At 45.7% G+C, this 14,572-nt stretch overlaps 1 protein-coding gene across 3 annotated transcripts in view; it reads right to left on the bottom strand.

The window, feature by feature from the left end:
- Positions 1 to 4,719, bottom strand: part of RTN4 (reticulon 4) — a 40,538-nt gene extending 35,819 nt beyond the window's left edge. Inside the window, exon 1 of one of the 3 annotated variants that reach the window (XM_059840569.1) lies at positions 4,156 to 4,719. In XM_059840569.1, coding sequence (XP_059696552.1) covers positions 4,156 to 4,606 — 451 coding nt within the window. In that variant the 5' untranslated portion in view covers positions 4,607 to 4,719. The remainder of the gene's footprint in view (positions 1 to 4,155) is intronic. The other 2 variants (XM_059840565.1, XM_059840566.1) reach the window with 2 other exon arrangements.
- Positions 4,720 to 14,572: the final 9,853 nt, after the last annotated feature.

Below are 14,572 nucleotides of genomic sequence, written 5' to 3'. Positions count from 1 at the left end.
AAGTCCAGGGACACACACACAAGGCAAACATACCATTAAACTTGGCAGGACTATCCTTGCACACACTTCTGCTTACCCCAAGTCAGGGATCTTTGGCTTCTGGAACTCTTACACCAGCTCAGCTACAGAAGCAGGCCCCGGTGCTAGACACTGCACATGACACTGAATAAAACTGAATAAATAAAATGGTCCTTTGTTGAACTCACCAAGATGGGAACATGAAAATGAAAGTTTGCAATACCAGTCAAATTGCTGATTATTCTCCTCTCTACAGATTTTTTTTTCCAAAAAATCACATTCTAAGTTAGATAACCCAGGTTATGAACACCTCCCTTGGAGCTTTGCTGACTATACTTGGGAAAAGAAAATGTCTTGCACCTCAGAGAAACACTGAAGATCAGTGGGTACGTATTTTAATAAATGAAGGGTGCAAATGAAAGTCACCAGTGACAGCTCTGGTTTTTTCCAAGTCATGCTGCATCCTGTGCTTAAAATGCACACAACTCCTCTGAAGGAGTCCATGCAGACGCAGCAGCACAACAGAATGAAATCTGAGGAGCAAAATGCAGGTTTAGAATTTGGATCAAATGCAAATGCAGGATGAGCAGGGTAAAAGGTTCACTCACTGGGCTGAGCAGAGCAAGTATAGATCTGCATTTATTCAGCACCTCCTGCGGCTGGGCTCAGCCTGGCCAGGGACAGCTCCAGGCAGCTCTGCTGACCTCTGCTTGACACTGTCTGGCAAACCTTCCTGAGACCTCTCCTCAGCATGGATGAATTTAAGAAAAAATCCTACATAATCACAAGGAAAAGCTAGACTAATTAACGAACTGGCCCTCCACAACGTTTGCATATGTATTTAACCCAGGTCAGCTGAAGGCAACAGACATACAAGGAACATCTTTATTCTCTCTGCATGCTGGCCTAGGGCCAGGCTGGTGGATTTCATGTACAGGCTTCTGGTAAGGGCAGCTTAACTCCAAAACACACCAGCCTCTTCTAGGAAAGTGATGCATGACCCTCCTTTTGCAGCAGAATCTAGGGCTTGAAGAAGCAAAGTGGTATCTACTCATCATAGTAAACTGGTTATTCTCACTTTGGGCAGCTAGCCAAAAAAAAAGGGGTATTACTTTGACCATGTATAACTACCTTTGGCTTTTGTTTTGCACGCTACGTAAATTCAGGTAAACAAAAGATTTAAGCAGTTATCTTGCCAAAACTGTAGTTTCTGCTACTCACAAAACAGCAAGTACAAAAACCTCAGAAATCATTCAGGAGAACCCAAGTTTGACTGCAGAGCTCCTGCTTGTTTTCTCCTCCTGCAAATATTTATATTAGCTCTTCAGAAGGTAGGCTGCTGTTACCCTGTCAGAGACTTGCATTATATATAATTATGTCACAATGATACTGAATACTATTAAGTGTGTAACTAAAAGCAATTACAAAGGTTTTCTTTTTAAAAAACACCTCCATATATACATAAAATCCATTTCAATGGGCCATCAAGCAGGCAATACATTTTTGCTATTGTTCCACTGCCAAAAGGCAGCACCATGGCCAATTGTTGCAGAAAAAAGAAGCCCTACTATTCTCTGCTACAGGCCATACTCTCCTCCTCCTGGAAACACAATTTCAATGTTATTTGCCTCAAATCCTCATAAATGAAAGCATTAGATTTCAAATATGAAGAGGTTTTTTTTCAAAATTTCTAGACAGTGAATTGTAATTCTTCAGTTAGACCTTAAATTCAAACAGCAGAGCTCAAAGTAAGTGAAACAACAACTCTGCAGAGAGCAAACCACAGGGCCACGTGGCTGTCCCTGCCATGGCCACCTCGCCACCAGTTGCAGGCAGCAAATCCATTTTGCAAGTCTCCCAGCATGACTGAGAGTGAACTCATTTGAAGCCAAGCCAAATATCTTGACCCAGACAGTTTTAACACCCACTGCTAAATGCAAAACTAACAAATATTTGATGTTTAAATGGGTATTTAACATGATGGAAACTAAGTACTCCTGCATCTGAGAAGGCCAAAGTACTCATGAGATAACCTGGCAATGCTTGTATCAACATAATTTGCTCTCATCCAGGAGTTTAAAGTACAGAGCTTCTAATATTTCAACTCATCATTAGATGAGCATTGTGTTACAACACCTTGTCTTTGGAAACCAGGCCTCCCCCAGATGCCAGTCCTTACTTCAGAGCCCTAAATTAATAATCACTGACAAATTAAAATAACTCCTTGATGCCACTTAGCTGTACTACGCAATTCTCACAGTTAGGTCTCTAACACAGAACTATTTCAGGAATTACTGTGCTCTTTTTGCCTTATCCTTCAGGGGTCAGAAAGGAAAAAAAAAAAACCAAAACAAATCACTTCCAGAAAACACACTTTCATCCCTCCTTTTTAAGGCAACATGATTTGGTAGATCCTATTTTTTCCATTCAGTTCTGTTTAAACCATCCAGAGCTCCACTCAGAGAACACGCCTAGAAAAAATTCTGTTCATCGATCATATAGAATCCCTCCTCTTCAGTCTGTTGCAAGCTTTTGTCATCATCTGTCCTCCAAATGGTGGAAACAAAAAAAAAAAATTCATCTCCTTGGCATATTGCTACATAGAGAGCTTCCAGAAGAACAAAACAAAGTAGGCTTCGTGTAAGACAACAGCACAAGTAACCATAAAGTCCGATCACACATGCAAATAAAATGCATTGTGAAACTTCCCCTGAAAAAAAAACTAAATTCAGGTTTTAACAGGCTTTTTAAAAAATTATTGTTCCAAATGCTTTTTTTTAATTAGATCTTGAGTATCATGGCCCCCTTATACTGTGCTGTTTAGTTATTATTGAAATCCTGCATCTTTACAACATACCAACACCCCAACAGCAATGACGATAAGCACACACCATGACGATCTCAAGGCATTTAAATTCGTTTCTTTTCACTGTTTTAGTGGCCTCAAGTCAGCTCTTTTACTTTGAATTAAGGGGAAGTGGAGCCAAAGCACACTCGCAATCCGCATGCAAGGCATTAGTCATGCGGGTCAGCTCCTGGATTAGACCTGAGAAGGGCTCTGGCAATCGGGCAGCACCAGCAATTGTTGGGGGGTGACACGCCCTCCGCTCCACAGCCCTGTGCTCCGGCGAACCCCCACATTACGGGGCGACGCCTTGGAGAAGCCCCAGGCGACAGCCGTGGCTAAGCCGCGGCCATCCAGGACGCGAGGCTGACATTCTTCTCCAGGACTGCCACACCTAGAGCAGCGAGCAGCCTGGCCTCCCTTTGTGCTACTACACATTCCTCCCTGGGTCACCGGTTCCCTCTCGGGGGCTCAGCCCTGCGGTCCGCGGCCGGGGCGCGGCGTCCCCACGCAGGCTGCGGGCCGAAGGGCTGCGCTGGCCAGGTGGAGGGCCGGCGGCTCCGCAGTCCCTCGCCTCGCCCCTCCCTCCAGGCGCTGTGTTAAACATGAGTAAGATTACAAGTATCTTATGCTTCCCTCCTCCCCCGCGCTCCCACGCCCAAACCCGCAGTGCTGGGCCGCCCTGGGGGGAACCGTGCCTGGGACAATGCGGCGAGGGGAGGGCTCTGCGCCGGGAGAAGCTGCCGGAGCCGCGAGGACGCCGCGGCCGGTCCCTCGGGACTCGGCCGGTACCCAGAGCTGGGCCGTCCCCGCGGGGCTCAGCCGGTATGCCGGACACGGCCGGTGTATCCGGCCTCGGCCGGTACCCCGGGCTCGCCCCCCGCTCCCGCCGCGACGCGGCCGTTGCCAGGCGGCAGCGGCGGCCTCGCCCCCGGGCGGCCCATGTGCGAGGCGGCGGCCGGGGCGGCGCTTCCCCCTCCCGCCATTAGCATAACACAGAGGGGAGGAGGAGGGAAAAAGAAGAAATTATAATTAAAAAAAAAAAAAAGAAAAAAAGAAAGAAAGGGGAGGGGGAGCCCTTTCTCCAGCATGAGCTGCGGCGGAGCCGCGGGGAGCGGGGCCGCGCCCGAGCGCGGCTGAGGGGAGGGAGCGATGCCGCAGGAGGCGGCCGAGGGCCGGCAGACAAAGGGAACCTCCCGGCGGGGCAGCGGGGCTCGAGGACCGGAGCGGCTCGGGTGGAGGCTCCCCCGGCCGGCCGCCGCCCTCTCCGGGCCCGGGGCGGGAGCACTCACCAGCTGAGCCGGAGGAGGACCCTCTGCTCCGGGGGACAACAGCAGGCTCGGGCTTGGGCGGCTGGGGCTGCGCGGGCCGGGCGGGGGCCGGGACCTGCTCCTGCGCGGGGGACGGCGTCGTGGCAGAAGAGGAGGAAGAGGACACAGCTCCCCGGGGGCTCCAGTCGGGCTGCGGCGGCTCCGGAGCAGCGGGGCGGGGCGGCTCGGTGGGGCCACCGAGGTCCAGCAGCTGTGGCGGCCGCTCCTGCGGGGCTGCGGCGGGAGCCGCGGCAGGCTTCCTCTCCATCACCTCCAGCTGCTCGTCGAAGTCTTCGTCCTCGTCTTCCTCTTCCTCCTCTTCCTCCTCCTCCTTCTCGTCGTCGAGCACGAACTGGTAGTTAAACTGTGGCTGCTGCGGCCGGGCTGGCCCGGAGGAGGAGGAGACCAGGGGCGACTGGTCCAGCTCGTCCATGGTGCCTGGAGCGGGCGGAACAATGAGTAGTGCGGGAGCGGGGGGAGGCGCGGGCTGCGCTGCCGCCGCCGCTGCGGGACCCGCACTCCACGCCCTGTGAGTCACCGCCCGGGAGGCGCGGGCGCGGCCGCCCCGCCCAGCGCCCGGAGCGGCGGCGATGCCAGCCAATGGGAGCGGGAGAGAGCGAGGAGCAGCCAATGATGGACGGGCTCGGGCGTGTCCCGTCATGAATATGCATCGAAGGGCGGACCCAAGGGCCGGCGGAGAGGGGCTGAGAAGTCGGGTAAAGTTCAGCGTGGAGAACGCGGGTGGGGCGGCAAAGGAGACGGGGCACAGCCCGGGGCCCCTTCATCCCCCCGTGACAGACAGCCTGGAAGTGCGTGGCGTGATTCACCGCTCTCCTCTGCCAGGAGTAGTGTCATTCTCTCTTTTTTTGTTGTTTTAGTCAGCGGCCAGAAACCCTCAGCGATTTCCAGATAGAGAAGGAGATGGCTGGGCTCCCGGGTACGGATGGCACAGGGCACCGATCCGCCCTAGCCCGGCTTCTCTCACCCTGGATGTTACCGAAGGATCCCGAGGCATCCCGGGCGCCGCCGCACCGCGGGTCGGGGAAGACTGAGGCGCCGTCCCGATCCCGATCCTGTTCCTTGGGCATCGCGCCGATCACCGCAGGCACATCCCCCTGGGGCGGGAAGTGGAGTCAGCCAGCGCCTTCCTCCGATGGGAATGGAAGTTTTAACCAAAACATGATGCAAAAACCTTCCCGTGTCTGAAAAAAAACAGAGAGGAGACATTGTCAGAAGAGGCAAACCTGTTTAACCACCCGTGCTAGGGTAACGCAGCCCCATGAACAGATCTCATCATCTCTTTGGAGTATGAATTTTAATTGTACAAATTCTGTGGGAAATAATGGAAAAGAAAAATGAAAGGGAAAAGGGAAGGGAAGAGGGAAAAGGAAGGAAAGGAAAGAGGAAAGGAGAAAAATGGAGGAAAGGAAAGAGGAAAGGAGAAAAAGGGAGGAAAGGGGGAAAAGGAAAAAGGAAAGAGGGAAAACAGAAGGAAATAGGAAAAAATGAAAGGAAAAGGGAAGGAAAGAGGAAAAATGAAAGGAAAAAGGAATAAGATAAAGAAAAGAGGGAAGGAAAAGAGAAGAAGAAATTTAAGGAAAGAGGAAAGGGAGATAAAAAGAGGAATGGAAAGAGGTAAGGAAAGAGTAGAGGGAGAGCAGAAGAAAACTTGGCACCAGCCTCGTGTTAGACTCTGGTGTGGTCTCCAGCTTTCTGCTCAGATGGAACATTGGCCAAAGCCCTTAGGGCAACACTTAAATTAACTAAAATAGCTTCTATTTGGATGCAATTTCCACCCACACAGCTGCCTCAATAAGACCAAAAGGCCTTATAATTCTATATTTAACACCAGTCCAACACTATGATGGGTTTTTTACCCACAGATGATTTGTTCTCCCGTATAAAGAGATTAGTTCATGGGAACACTCAGAGCAAGCAGCTGCCAGTTCAGTGAGACACGAGAAGTTAAGGAAAAGAAGCAGCTCTCCTGGCACTTCCCTTGTGCCACGTAAGGTGCAATGGATGCAGGGATGGACGTTCCCTGGGCTGTCCCATTCAGCAGTGCCTGACAGCCTGGAGCAGGAGAAGCTCCCAGGTGGGATCAGTTCAGTGCACCTGAGCACACAGAGGGACTGAGGGCCAGCTGCACCTCACACTGCAGAGGGAAGAGCTTCTGGCTGCCAACTGGGCTTCAACCACCAGCTTCAGTCACTGTCTGAGACATGGGATGGCAACAAGGGAGTGGAGGGGCTCCAAGGGGTCCCAGCACTGAGTTCTCTCTTGCCTCAGGAAAACATACTGTATTCTTTGCATGAACAGTCTGAACCCAAAGATTTGTTGCTGCTATTAGTATTGGGAAGGCCATTCTAAGATACCCCCTTTTCTAAATAACAAGAGACCTTCCAGCTTCCAGTCCTAATTTTCTCAAGGCCAAGGTACATCCTCTTACCACTTTTCCCTTTAAATTGTTATTTTCTCTGAATTTTAGTTCCTAAGAATGCACTTCACCCAGCCCTTGCTTTCCAAAGCTAACACTGGAGAAGCTGTGCTGTCACCCTGCCCCCTGCTCCTCCAAGCAGCCTTTTCCTGCACCCAATCCCGTCTCACATCAGGCACAGGAAATTCCAGATGAGATTTTTTTTTTCAGGAATGTCCCTATCACTACCAGAAATTACCAAAATAAATGTGCAAAGTATTTTTATAAATACAGTGAGGGCAACTTTGTAATTCTGATGGAGATAAATGTTTCCAGCAGGTGAATAAGCCCTTGACAAACTGTGACGTCTTAAGATGCCATTCTTTGCCCCTAAGATTTTGGATGTTCATTGATAAATTATCCATTTATCTTTTCAAGTTAGCCCCTTTTACAGTGATACAAGGGATGCTACAGCAGCAGCAGAATGGAGGCATAGCAAATAAAATACTTTGATTGAATAATGTCTTTATAATTTCACCAGCAAATCTATGTTTTGCATCTCTTGGTTAAACAAGAAAATGGATTTTAAGAATTCCCTTATAATATAACCTAAGGCAACAAAGTACCTTTAAAAATTTGTCAAATTCTGAGTATAGACATAGTGCTGACATATTTAACTAGGGGGATTTTTAGTCATCTACAAGAAGGAAAAATCTATATATAATTTGGCTGATTTTATCAGAATACTTGGAAGAGTATCTATCATCAATTAAGAACAAATGAAAGGAGTTTTTATTTAGAGACAGGAAGTGACTAAAGGTCTTGGGGGGGAAACAGGAAGGGAGTTCCATTTTCCCTAAGCAAGTCAAATTAACAAGCAAGGGGAACACAGAGCTCTGTACTACTGAAACTATTGCAAAACACCCCAGGTTTTAGCTCTCTGGAAAAGTATTTTACAATTCTGCTAGGAAGATTGACACCAAGTAGGAGTATTTTGCAGATATTCAGCAATTTGTTTTACTTAAAACTTAGTTTTCATGAGCTGTTTTCTTATACCAAAGTTAGGAAGGAAAGCATTCCATGACAGAAACACCAGTGGGGATGTGTCTGAATTTCCACAGCAGTGCTGCCAGTGGTTATGTACTGGTGGGATTTTGCCAGTCCACTCTGACCTTCTGCTTTATCTTACATAGAAGTAATATGCTATCACAGCAGATCACAGACTAAGACAATAATGGTGATAGGGCAAATGCAGTACTGGCACTTCACAGCAGGATCCAACAGAAAAAAGCCCCACATTTGGTCTCAGATAGCCATTTTAAAGGAGGGATTTAAAATCGCGAGGGTGGCTGGATTTCTGTGCCTCCTTTTAAGCTTTAAGGACAATCTCCCAGGTTTCAGACATAATGTCTTTATCTCTGAAGGATAAAACTCTGCAATTCTTTGTTTTCAGATTATGCCAGTGCTGAATCGAGCAGATTTGCCTCACAGGTTTGTCTTCACTTGAACACCTGCTGTACTTCTTTTCAAGATCACCAGTGACATATTGTGACAAAATCACTGCTTAGTTTATTAATACAAATGCAGCATATGGAGGGGGAAAAGTGTGAAAATAATAGAACAAAGGGATTTCCATCTCTTGATGGTAACCGAGCCAGGCTGGGCTTTATCAGAATCTTCCGTGGGGCCTTCCTTGTCCTCTGCTATAAATAACATTTTCTTGATGATAACTTCTCTAACCTGTTATACTCTTTAGTGTTCCAGGCACTTCTTATTCTGGAATTGTTTGATTGGAATCAAACACATCCATTTCTACAGTAAATGTCCCACTACCCATGTCAGTATGCATGATTCAGACCGGCCACAACACACCCTGTAGGGTTCCTTCAGCCAGCCAGGTGCTGAGCCCATCCATCTGCATGAACAAGAGCAGTTTCAGGACAGCTCTAAAAGACACCAAGTGCCACCTGTGAAAAGCTGCCATTAGCTGTAGCTTTAAATTCCTACATCCAGGTAATTTCTTTTTGGTCTCTGTAAGCTGTCATTCAGAGAGACCAAAGCTGATGAGTGCCATTAAGATGATGTTACAGCAGTGAACAAGAAATACATTTGTTCATCAATAAAATACATAACATTTGAAGGGAACCAAAACAATGACGGTGCTTTCCAGCAAATGAGACTACGACATGGAAAACTCACCTGACTAAAGCTGCACAGGGATCCACTGGTAATGGGAATTTGCTCTGATTACTCTTTTTCTCAGAAAGAACCCCTTTGGTCTTAAAGGACAATACAGTTAATTTTATGGCTTACTGACACCCCCAGAATTTTCTAATCCTCAGAATACATGTAATTCCCCACATAGGATTAATGTTACTACTTGTCAGCCCCTCACACTTTTAAAAAATACAATTAAATTATTCACTTACCAGTTTGGCCATAATACCTCTCTGGAGGAACATAAGGACCATCAGTTCCATTGGATCTAGCAAAAAAAAAAAAAAAAAAAACCAATCCATTCTCTATTAACAAAGAACTCCAGATAGTATCAACTGCTTTTTCTAATTCATGTTCCCCCTCCTAATCTTTATTTAAAATCACTTCCACTCACTCAGTGACTAGAACTAACAACAGCAAGAATGAGCACTCTGAAATCGTGGCATTTTACATACAGCATTTTAAGAGCTATTTTAGAACTTAGGGATTCATTACAGTTATAACAAATTGGAATTTAAGCTGGTTTGCTTTGTAATGGGAAAAGTATATATATAATTTATATTAGAGATCAATTTTTGCTCTTTCTCAGCATTGATATTGACCCACTTAGGAAAGAAACAGCCTGGTAACCAACATTCAGGGTTATTCCCTTGGCTGCCAAACGTGCCCTAGGAGAAAACAAACAGATTGATGGGGGCAACATTTTCACCATTACTGTAGACAAGGCTGATGGCATCACTACTGAAATTAGGAAACTGAACTATACAGGCAAAGTGTGCAGCGGGAGCAGCACATTGATCTGAACTCACGTTTGAAAGGAAGAGTTGCTATTTTCCAGAACTTTGCTCACTTCTTAACAACTTGTCCCTTGCAAATGCCATTAGCAGCTACAGCAGCTGGAGTCTTCAGCTGGGTCATGGTGATGCTTGGGGCCACAGAGCATCTCTGACTTCCGGGGATGGAATGTAGGGCAGCTTTGGAAAACACCACCAGGACTGAGGCTTCTTTCGGAGAGTATTTAGGGAGCTCTTCCTTTTATCTGGGTCAGACAAAGATAGGACAGCTAAGAAATGTCCAACATGACTTCCCTGCTTTCTCAGTATCAGTCCATCTGGTCATACACTGAAGCCTTTTACCTCCCTCACCCTTCCCCAGATAAAATATTCCAGCTTTTGAACACTTTGAACAATTTACAATTTCAGTTCACCATGGCAGTGGCAGAAGATTCAAGGATATTGAACTCCTGATAGTTTTGTAGAAACCAGCAGCTGGCTAAATTAGAGAGAGCAGATGAGCTCTCCTGTGCAGAGGGAGCCAGGAGAACCTGGTGGCTCCCCATTCCACTGGTGTATACATCAGTAGTTTTTCCAAGCTTGCCTGTCTGTCATTTACCCAGATGGCAAAACCAAAAAGGAGGATGAGAGGTGTGAGAACGACTGAAGATATTCCAGGATAGAGATGTGTAAGACCTGGGGCTATAGGAAACTTGAATTTGCTTGTTTTACTGGTTTGGAACTAGTTCCTGACTGGTGTAGATAGGGATATATTTTAGGTGAGTCATGCCAGTGGTGAAAGACTACCTAAGTGAAACCACAGTGTTGGCAAGGGAATAAAAGGAATCCTGTAGGCTAAAGTCTTTCTGATATATCCTGTAAAAAGGAGCAGAAATGAAAAGATACTGAGAAAACATCACATGGAAAAGAAGGAGCACAGGGCTACTTTAGTCCCTAAGGAAAACCAAAGTTCTTCGGATTTCTAGAGCATGATGTCTGCAGGTATCCCTTACTCTAAACTATTTTCAATGCTTTTCTTCTTCAGTGCAAATATAGTTTTTAGTCTTCTCATTGTGTCTTGTGAAAAACTAACATATTTCAGTAAAAACTATCTACTTGAATGACATGTAACATCTGCTCAAATGATTACTTCAGCACAGGCTGTTAGCTAAGATTTGTTTTATTCCATCAGGTAGAATCAGGTTGCTAAAAAGTGTAAGTAAGTTTTAACATATGAGCATGGAAATAACTTGACCATATCCCTGGGGAGAAATACCTGGGTAAATTGAAAAAAACCCCAATCAGTTAGGCTTTAGAGGCAGCTAGTTGGATGTTATTTGTTTCTCATTCAATTTTACTCACTTGAAGTTTCTGAAAATAAAATCAGAATTATGAATAGCACTCTTTCTTTAAGAGTTATCCAACTAAATTGATTCAACAGAATTCTTGTAAATGACAGTTGCTTAAAAGAATAATGATCACAAAATTATTTGGGCTGGAAGGGATGTTCAAGACCATTTCATTTCTCTCCTCTGCCCCCATATTCCATGGGCAGGGATACCTTTCACTAGAACAAGTTGTTTCAAGACCAACCTTGAACACTTCCAGGGAAATGCAGATCATATAATCATATAATTCTTCACTTCTGCAGTGGGCTGTAAAGCCAGTCTCCCTGAGCAGCTTTTGGACACTACACCAGCAGCAGTTTTTTACCCAGACTGAAGGAGGAGCCATCTGGAGGAAGAACAAAGCACACAGATATGGGATTCCTTTGAGGCTGCCACTGAATTCATGTCAATTTTATTTGTTCTTTTAGCCCACTGTATTTCTTACAGTGCAGAACTCTTTTGTAGGTATCCTAGTAAAAAAGCAGAGACTCAAAACAAAGGCCTATTGATTGGCATTTCAAATACATTCCTTGGATGGTGAGAAGACAACCTCCTTACCCCTTTTAGTTACATCTAAAAATTCCTCCATTTTGCTCAATAACTGGTGATCCCAGATTATATTTAGGCAGTTTCTTGATATTTCAGGGTGCTCATGTAGCTGATGTGATGGTCAAATGCACCTCTGATCACTCATGGGGGGCCTTTGCAGTACTTATGGAAGTGTCATGCTTGCCTTCTCTTGTCTCACAGAACCCCCAGATTCAGTCCACTCGCAGCCAAAGCCCCTCAGCAGATCATCACTTCCCTATGTTCTGCTCATCTGACAGAACATGGTTTAGCCCTTCTTATAGCTTGGAAGTTCACATTGATGTTCAATTGTTGCACTGAATTCTTCTTTGAAGCAAAGTATCCTTTCTTTTCTTCAAGACTAAAAGAAAAAGAACAATTGTAAGGCACACAAAGGATATGCTTTCTATATTAAGTAAGTGTAATATTCCATCCTGGCTTTTCCATGAGATGAGTGATAGTTACTATCATGGGAGAATCAGCCTCTCTTCCCTCATCTGAGGATTTTTCCCCCCTTTAAAATCCACTTCTATGACTGCTCCAGAATGCTGAACTTGTAAAAGTAATTTATGTATCCCACCATGGGATAAGAGGGAAGACAGCTGGGAGCAGACAAAAAGAGATTCCAAAATGGACCAGACCTCCAGCTGCTGACCCACAGAACAGAAAGATCAGCACTGGCACCATCACAAACCAGTAACTTTAGTTCCCCCAGACTAAAACAGCCCAGGACTGGGAAATTCTGACTTCTCCATATAGCATCCATCTAAGTGCAACTAAATAAAGATAAACATATTATTCCTAAAAATAGCACAGGATGTCATCACTCATATTTTTCAGAAATAGCAAGAGCTATTTAAACTGCTTTGACAATGAAATCAGGTGCCACCATATAAATACACAGTATATGATACATTGCTTCACTTTTAGATCATTTCATGGCAACTGGATGATATTTTAATTTTTATTGCATGCTTGCTAATATGTAAATTTTAACACATTGTGTTAGGAATTCTTTTTTCCTCTTGGCTTAGAAATTTTAGTTCAAATTACAGATATTCCTTCAGTCTAAGTATTTTTGCATTTATAGTTATGTGTGGCATGATGGATGGACGGATGGATATCCAAAATGTGAACCAAAAAAGCCAAATCTATCAGACTGGCTGTTGGACACTAGTTAGGTTCAGTTTATGCTCTGGAGGGCTCAGGCTCCCCAGTCAAGTACCAAGGCTCAGTGTGTTACACAACATTGGCACGTTATGAAGTCAATTCCTCCTACACACAGTTCACAAAGCTCAATACAACAGGTGGATGAAAGATGTGTTGCGTAGGGGTGTTTTGGAAAACTGAGGCAACAACAAACCAAGGGGGTCAGTGGAAAAAGAGCAGTCAGCTTTTCCACTTCCCATTCTTGGGTAGTTGTTTTCTCTTGAATGTTTGGGATTTGCTTGGATTTGCAAGGCAGGTCTAGAACAAGTAAGGAAAGATAGACATGCATTGAGAAAATCAAAGGGAGCTCAGAATAACATCCCATAGTCCTAGGTTTAGCTCCATACCAGGCACTCTCTGCTCTCTGACAGGTAGTGGCACACACTCCTGTGAGCCCTCCTCAGCTGTAAGCTCCTAAGGCAAAGCCCCCATAATCTGTGATTTACAGAGTGCAGCACCACGAGCCCACAGCTCCGAAGGCAGCCCCTGACGCTGTGCTGGGCTATAAATACCTCCTGCCACCAGGGGCTTTTTCAAATCTTCTCCAATCAGATTTCTCCCCACTGGGCAGCCAGAGCAGACACTCAGCTGGGAGCCCTGCCCAGCCTGGTAACCCACACTGGCAAACTTCAGAGGAGTCGTTCTGCCCATGAAGTGAATGGCATGATACAAAGAGCAATTTCATTGTCATTTGTTCTGGGTCATGTCAGCACAGGACTGGTTTGGTCTAAAATCCCCTCTGAGCCTTGGCAGCACACAGATGTGTGGGATATAAGTGTTTGTAGCTGTGTCACCCGGGGCAACATCACATGGGGTTGGACAGGATAGGCAGGTTTGGGGTTTGGCAATACCTGGGGAAGGAGCCCACATGATTGCTGCAGGTCTTTGTGTTCTCAGTGCTGCCACACAGAAACTCTGGCCCTGCCATGAGCTGTGTGCTGCTCTCCCAGAAATCCTGGCCACCTAACAGAGCCAGCATGGAGAATGGGTGGCAGTTCCTGCTCTTGTGCCTGAATAAAGTCATTTTCTTGGGCACAGCAACCAGCACTGGAGCTGGGAGTGTTGGGGCTCCCCAGCAATGGTTACATGGGAGAGAGATTGAAATGGCCAGTGGGGAAGGTGGGAAGCTGTGGGTGGAAGTTGTGGGTGGAAGCTGTGGATGGAAGCTGTGCTGATTCTGAGCAAGCTTTGGGATGGGAGGACAAGCCAAGCAGAGTCAGCCAGCAGCAGGTGGAGAAAGAAGAAAGTAGAACAAAATGGAATCTGCATCCCTGGGGTTTTGGAAAAGTGGCCTGTGGCCAGACATGAGAGGGTTAGGAGAAAAGAGAGAAATGAATCATGAGCCTCATATACAGAAATTGTAACAGATGAAGACAAAAGGGAAAGGACAAGAAATCCCCTTTTCTAGCACAAAAATAGATGAAGCAAAGAAACAGTGAAAAGTGTAATTTCAGGTTACCTTGCTGTACTGAATGTATTAATAGTTTGATTCAGTTTTATTTCAAAAGAAGACAGAAGAAAGAAAAGGGCATAAAGCCCTCATTCCAAGCAGAAAAACCAATGAGGCAGGAAACAAAAGAAAAAATTTCTAATTTCAGGTTCCCTTGCTGCAGTGAATGTATCTACAGTTTGAGTCAGTTCTGTTATTTTAGGTATACAATTAAGTCTATATTTTCTCTACTCACCTTTTTATTCAAAATTTATTTCTGAGGACCAATTTTTCTCTCAGGGATGTGTATTAAGTGTTACTACAGTAAAATGCAGGTGCTCATGAGTATCTGAAGGCAAGAGAACTAAAATCTGGTGCAAAATAAATCAAGAGGTAGTTG

This window comes from Haemorhous mexicanus, chromosome 3 (assembly GCF_027477595.1).
Source record: "Haemorhous mexicanus isolate bHaeMex1 chromosome 3, bHaeMex1.pri, whole genome shotgun sequence".
Lineage (NCBI taxonomy): Eukaryota > Metazoa > Chordata > Aves > Passeriformes > Fringillidae > Haemorhous > Haemorhous mexicanus.
Note: the sequence above shows the minus strand (reverse complement) of the source record. Positions and strands in the feature narration are given on the sequence as shown.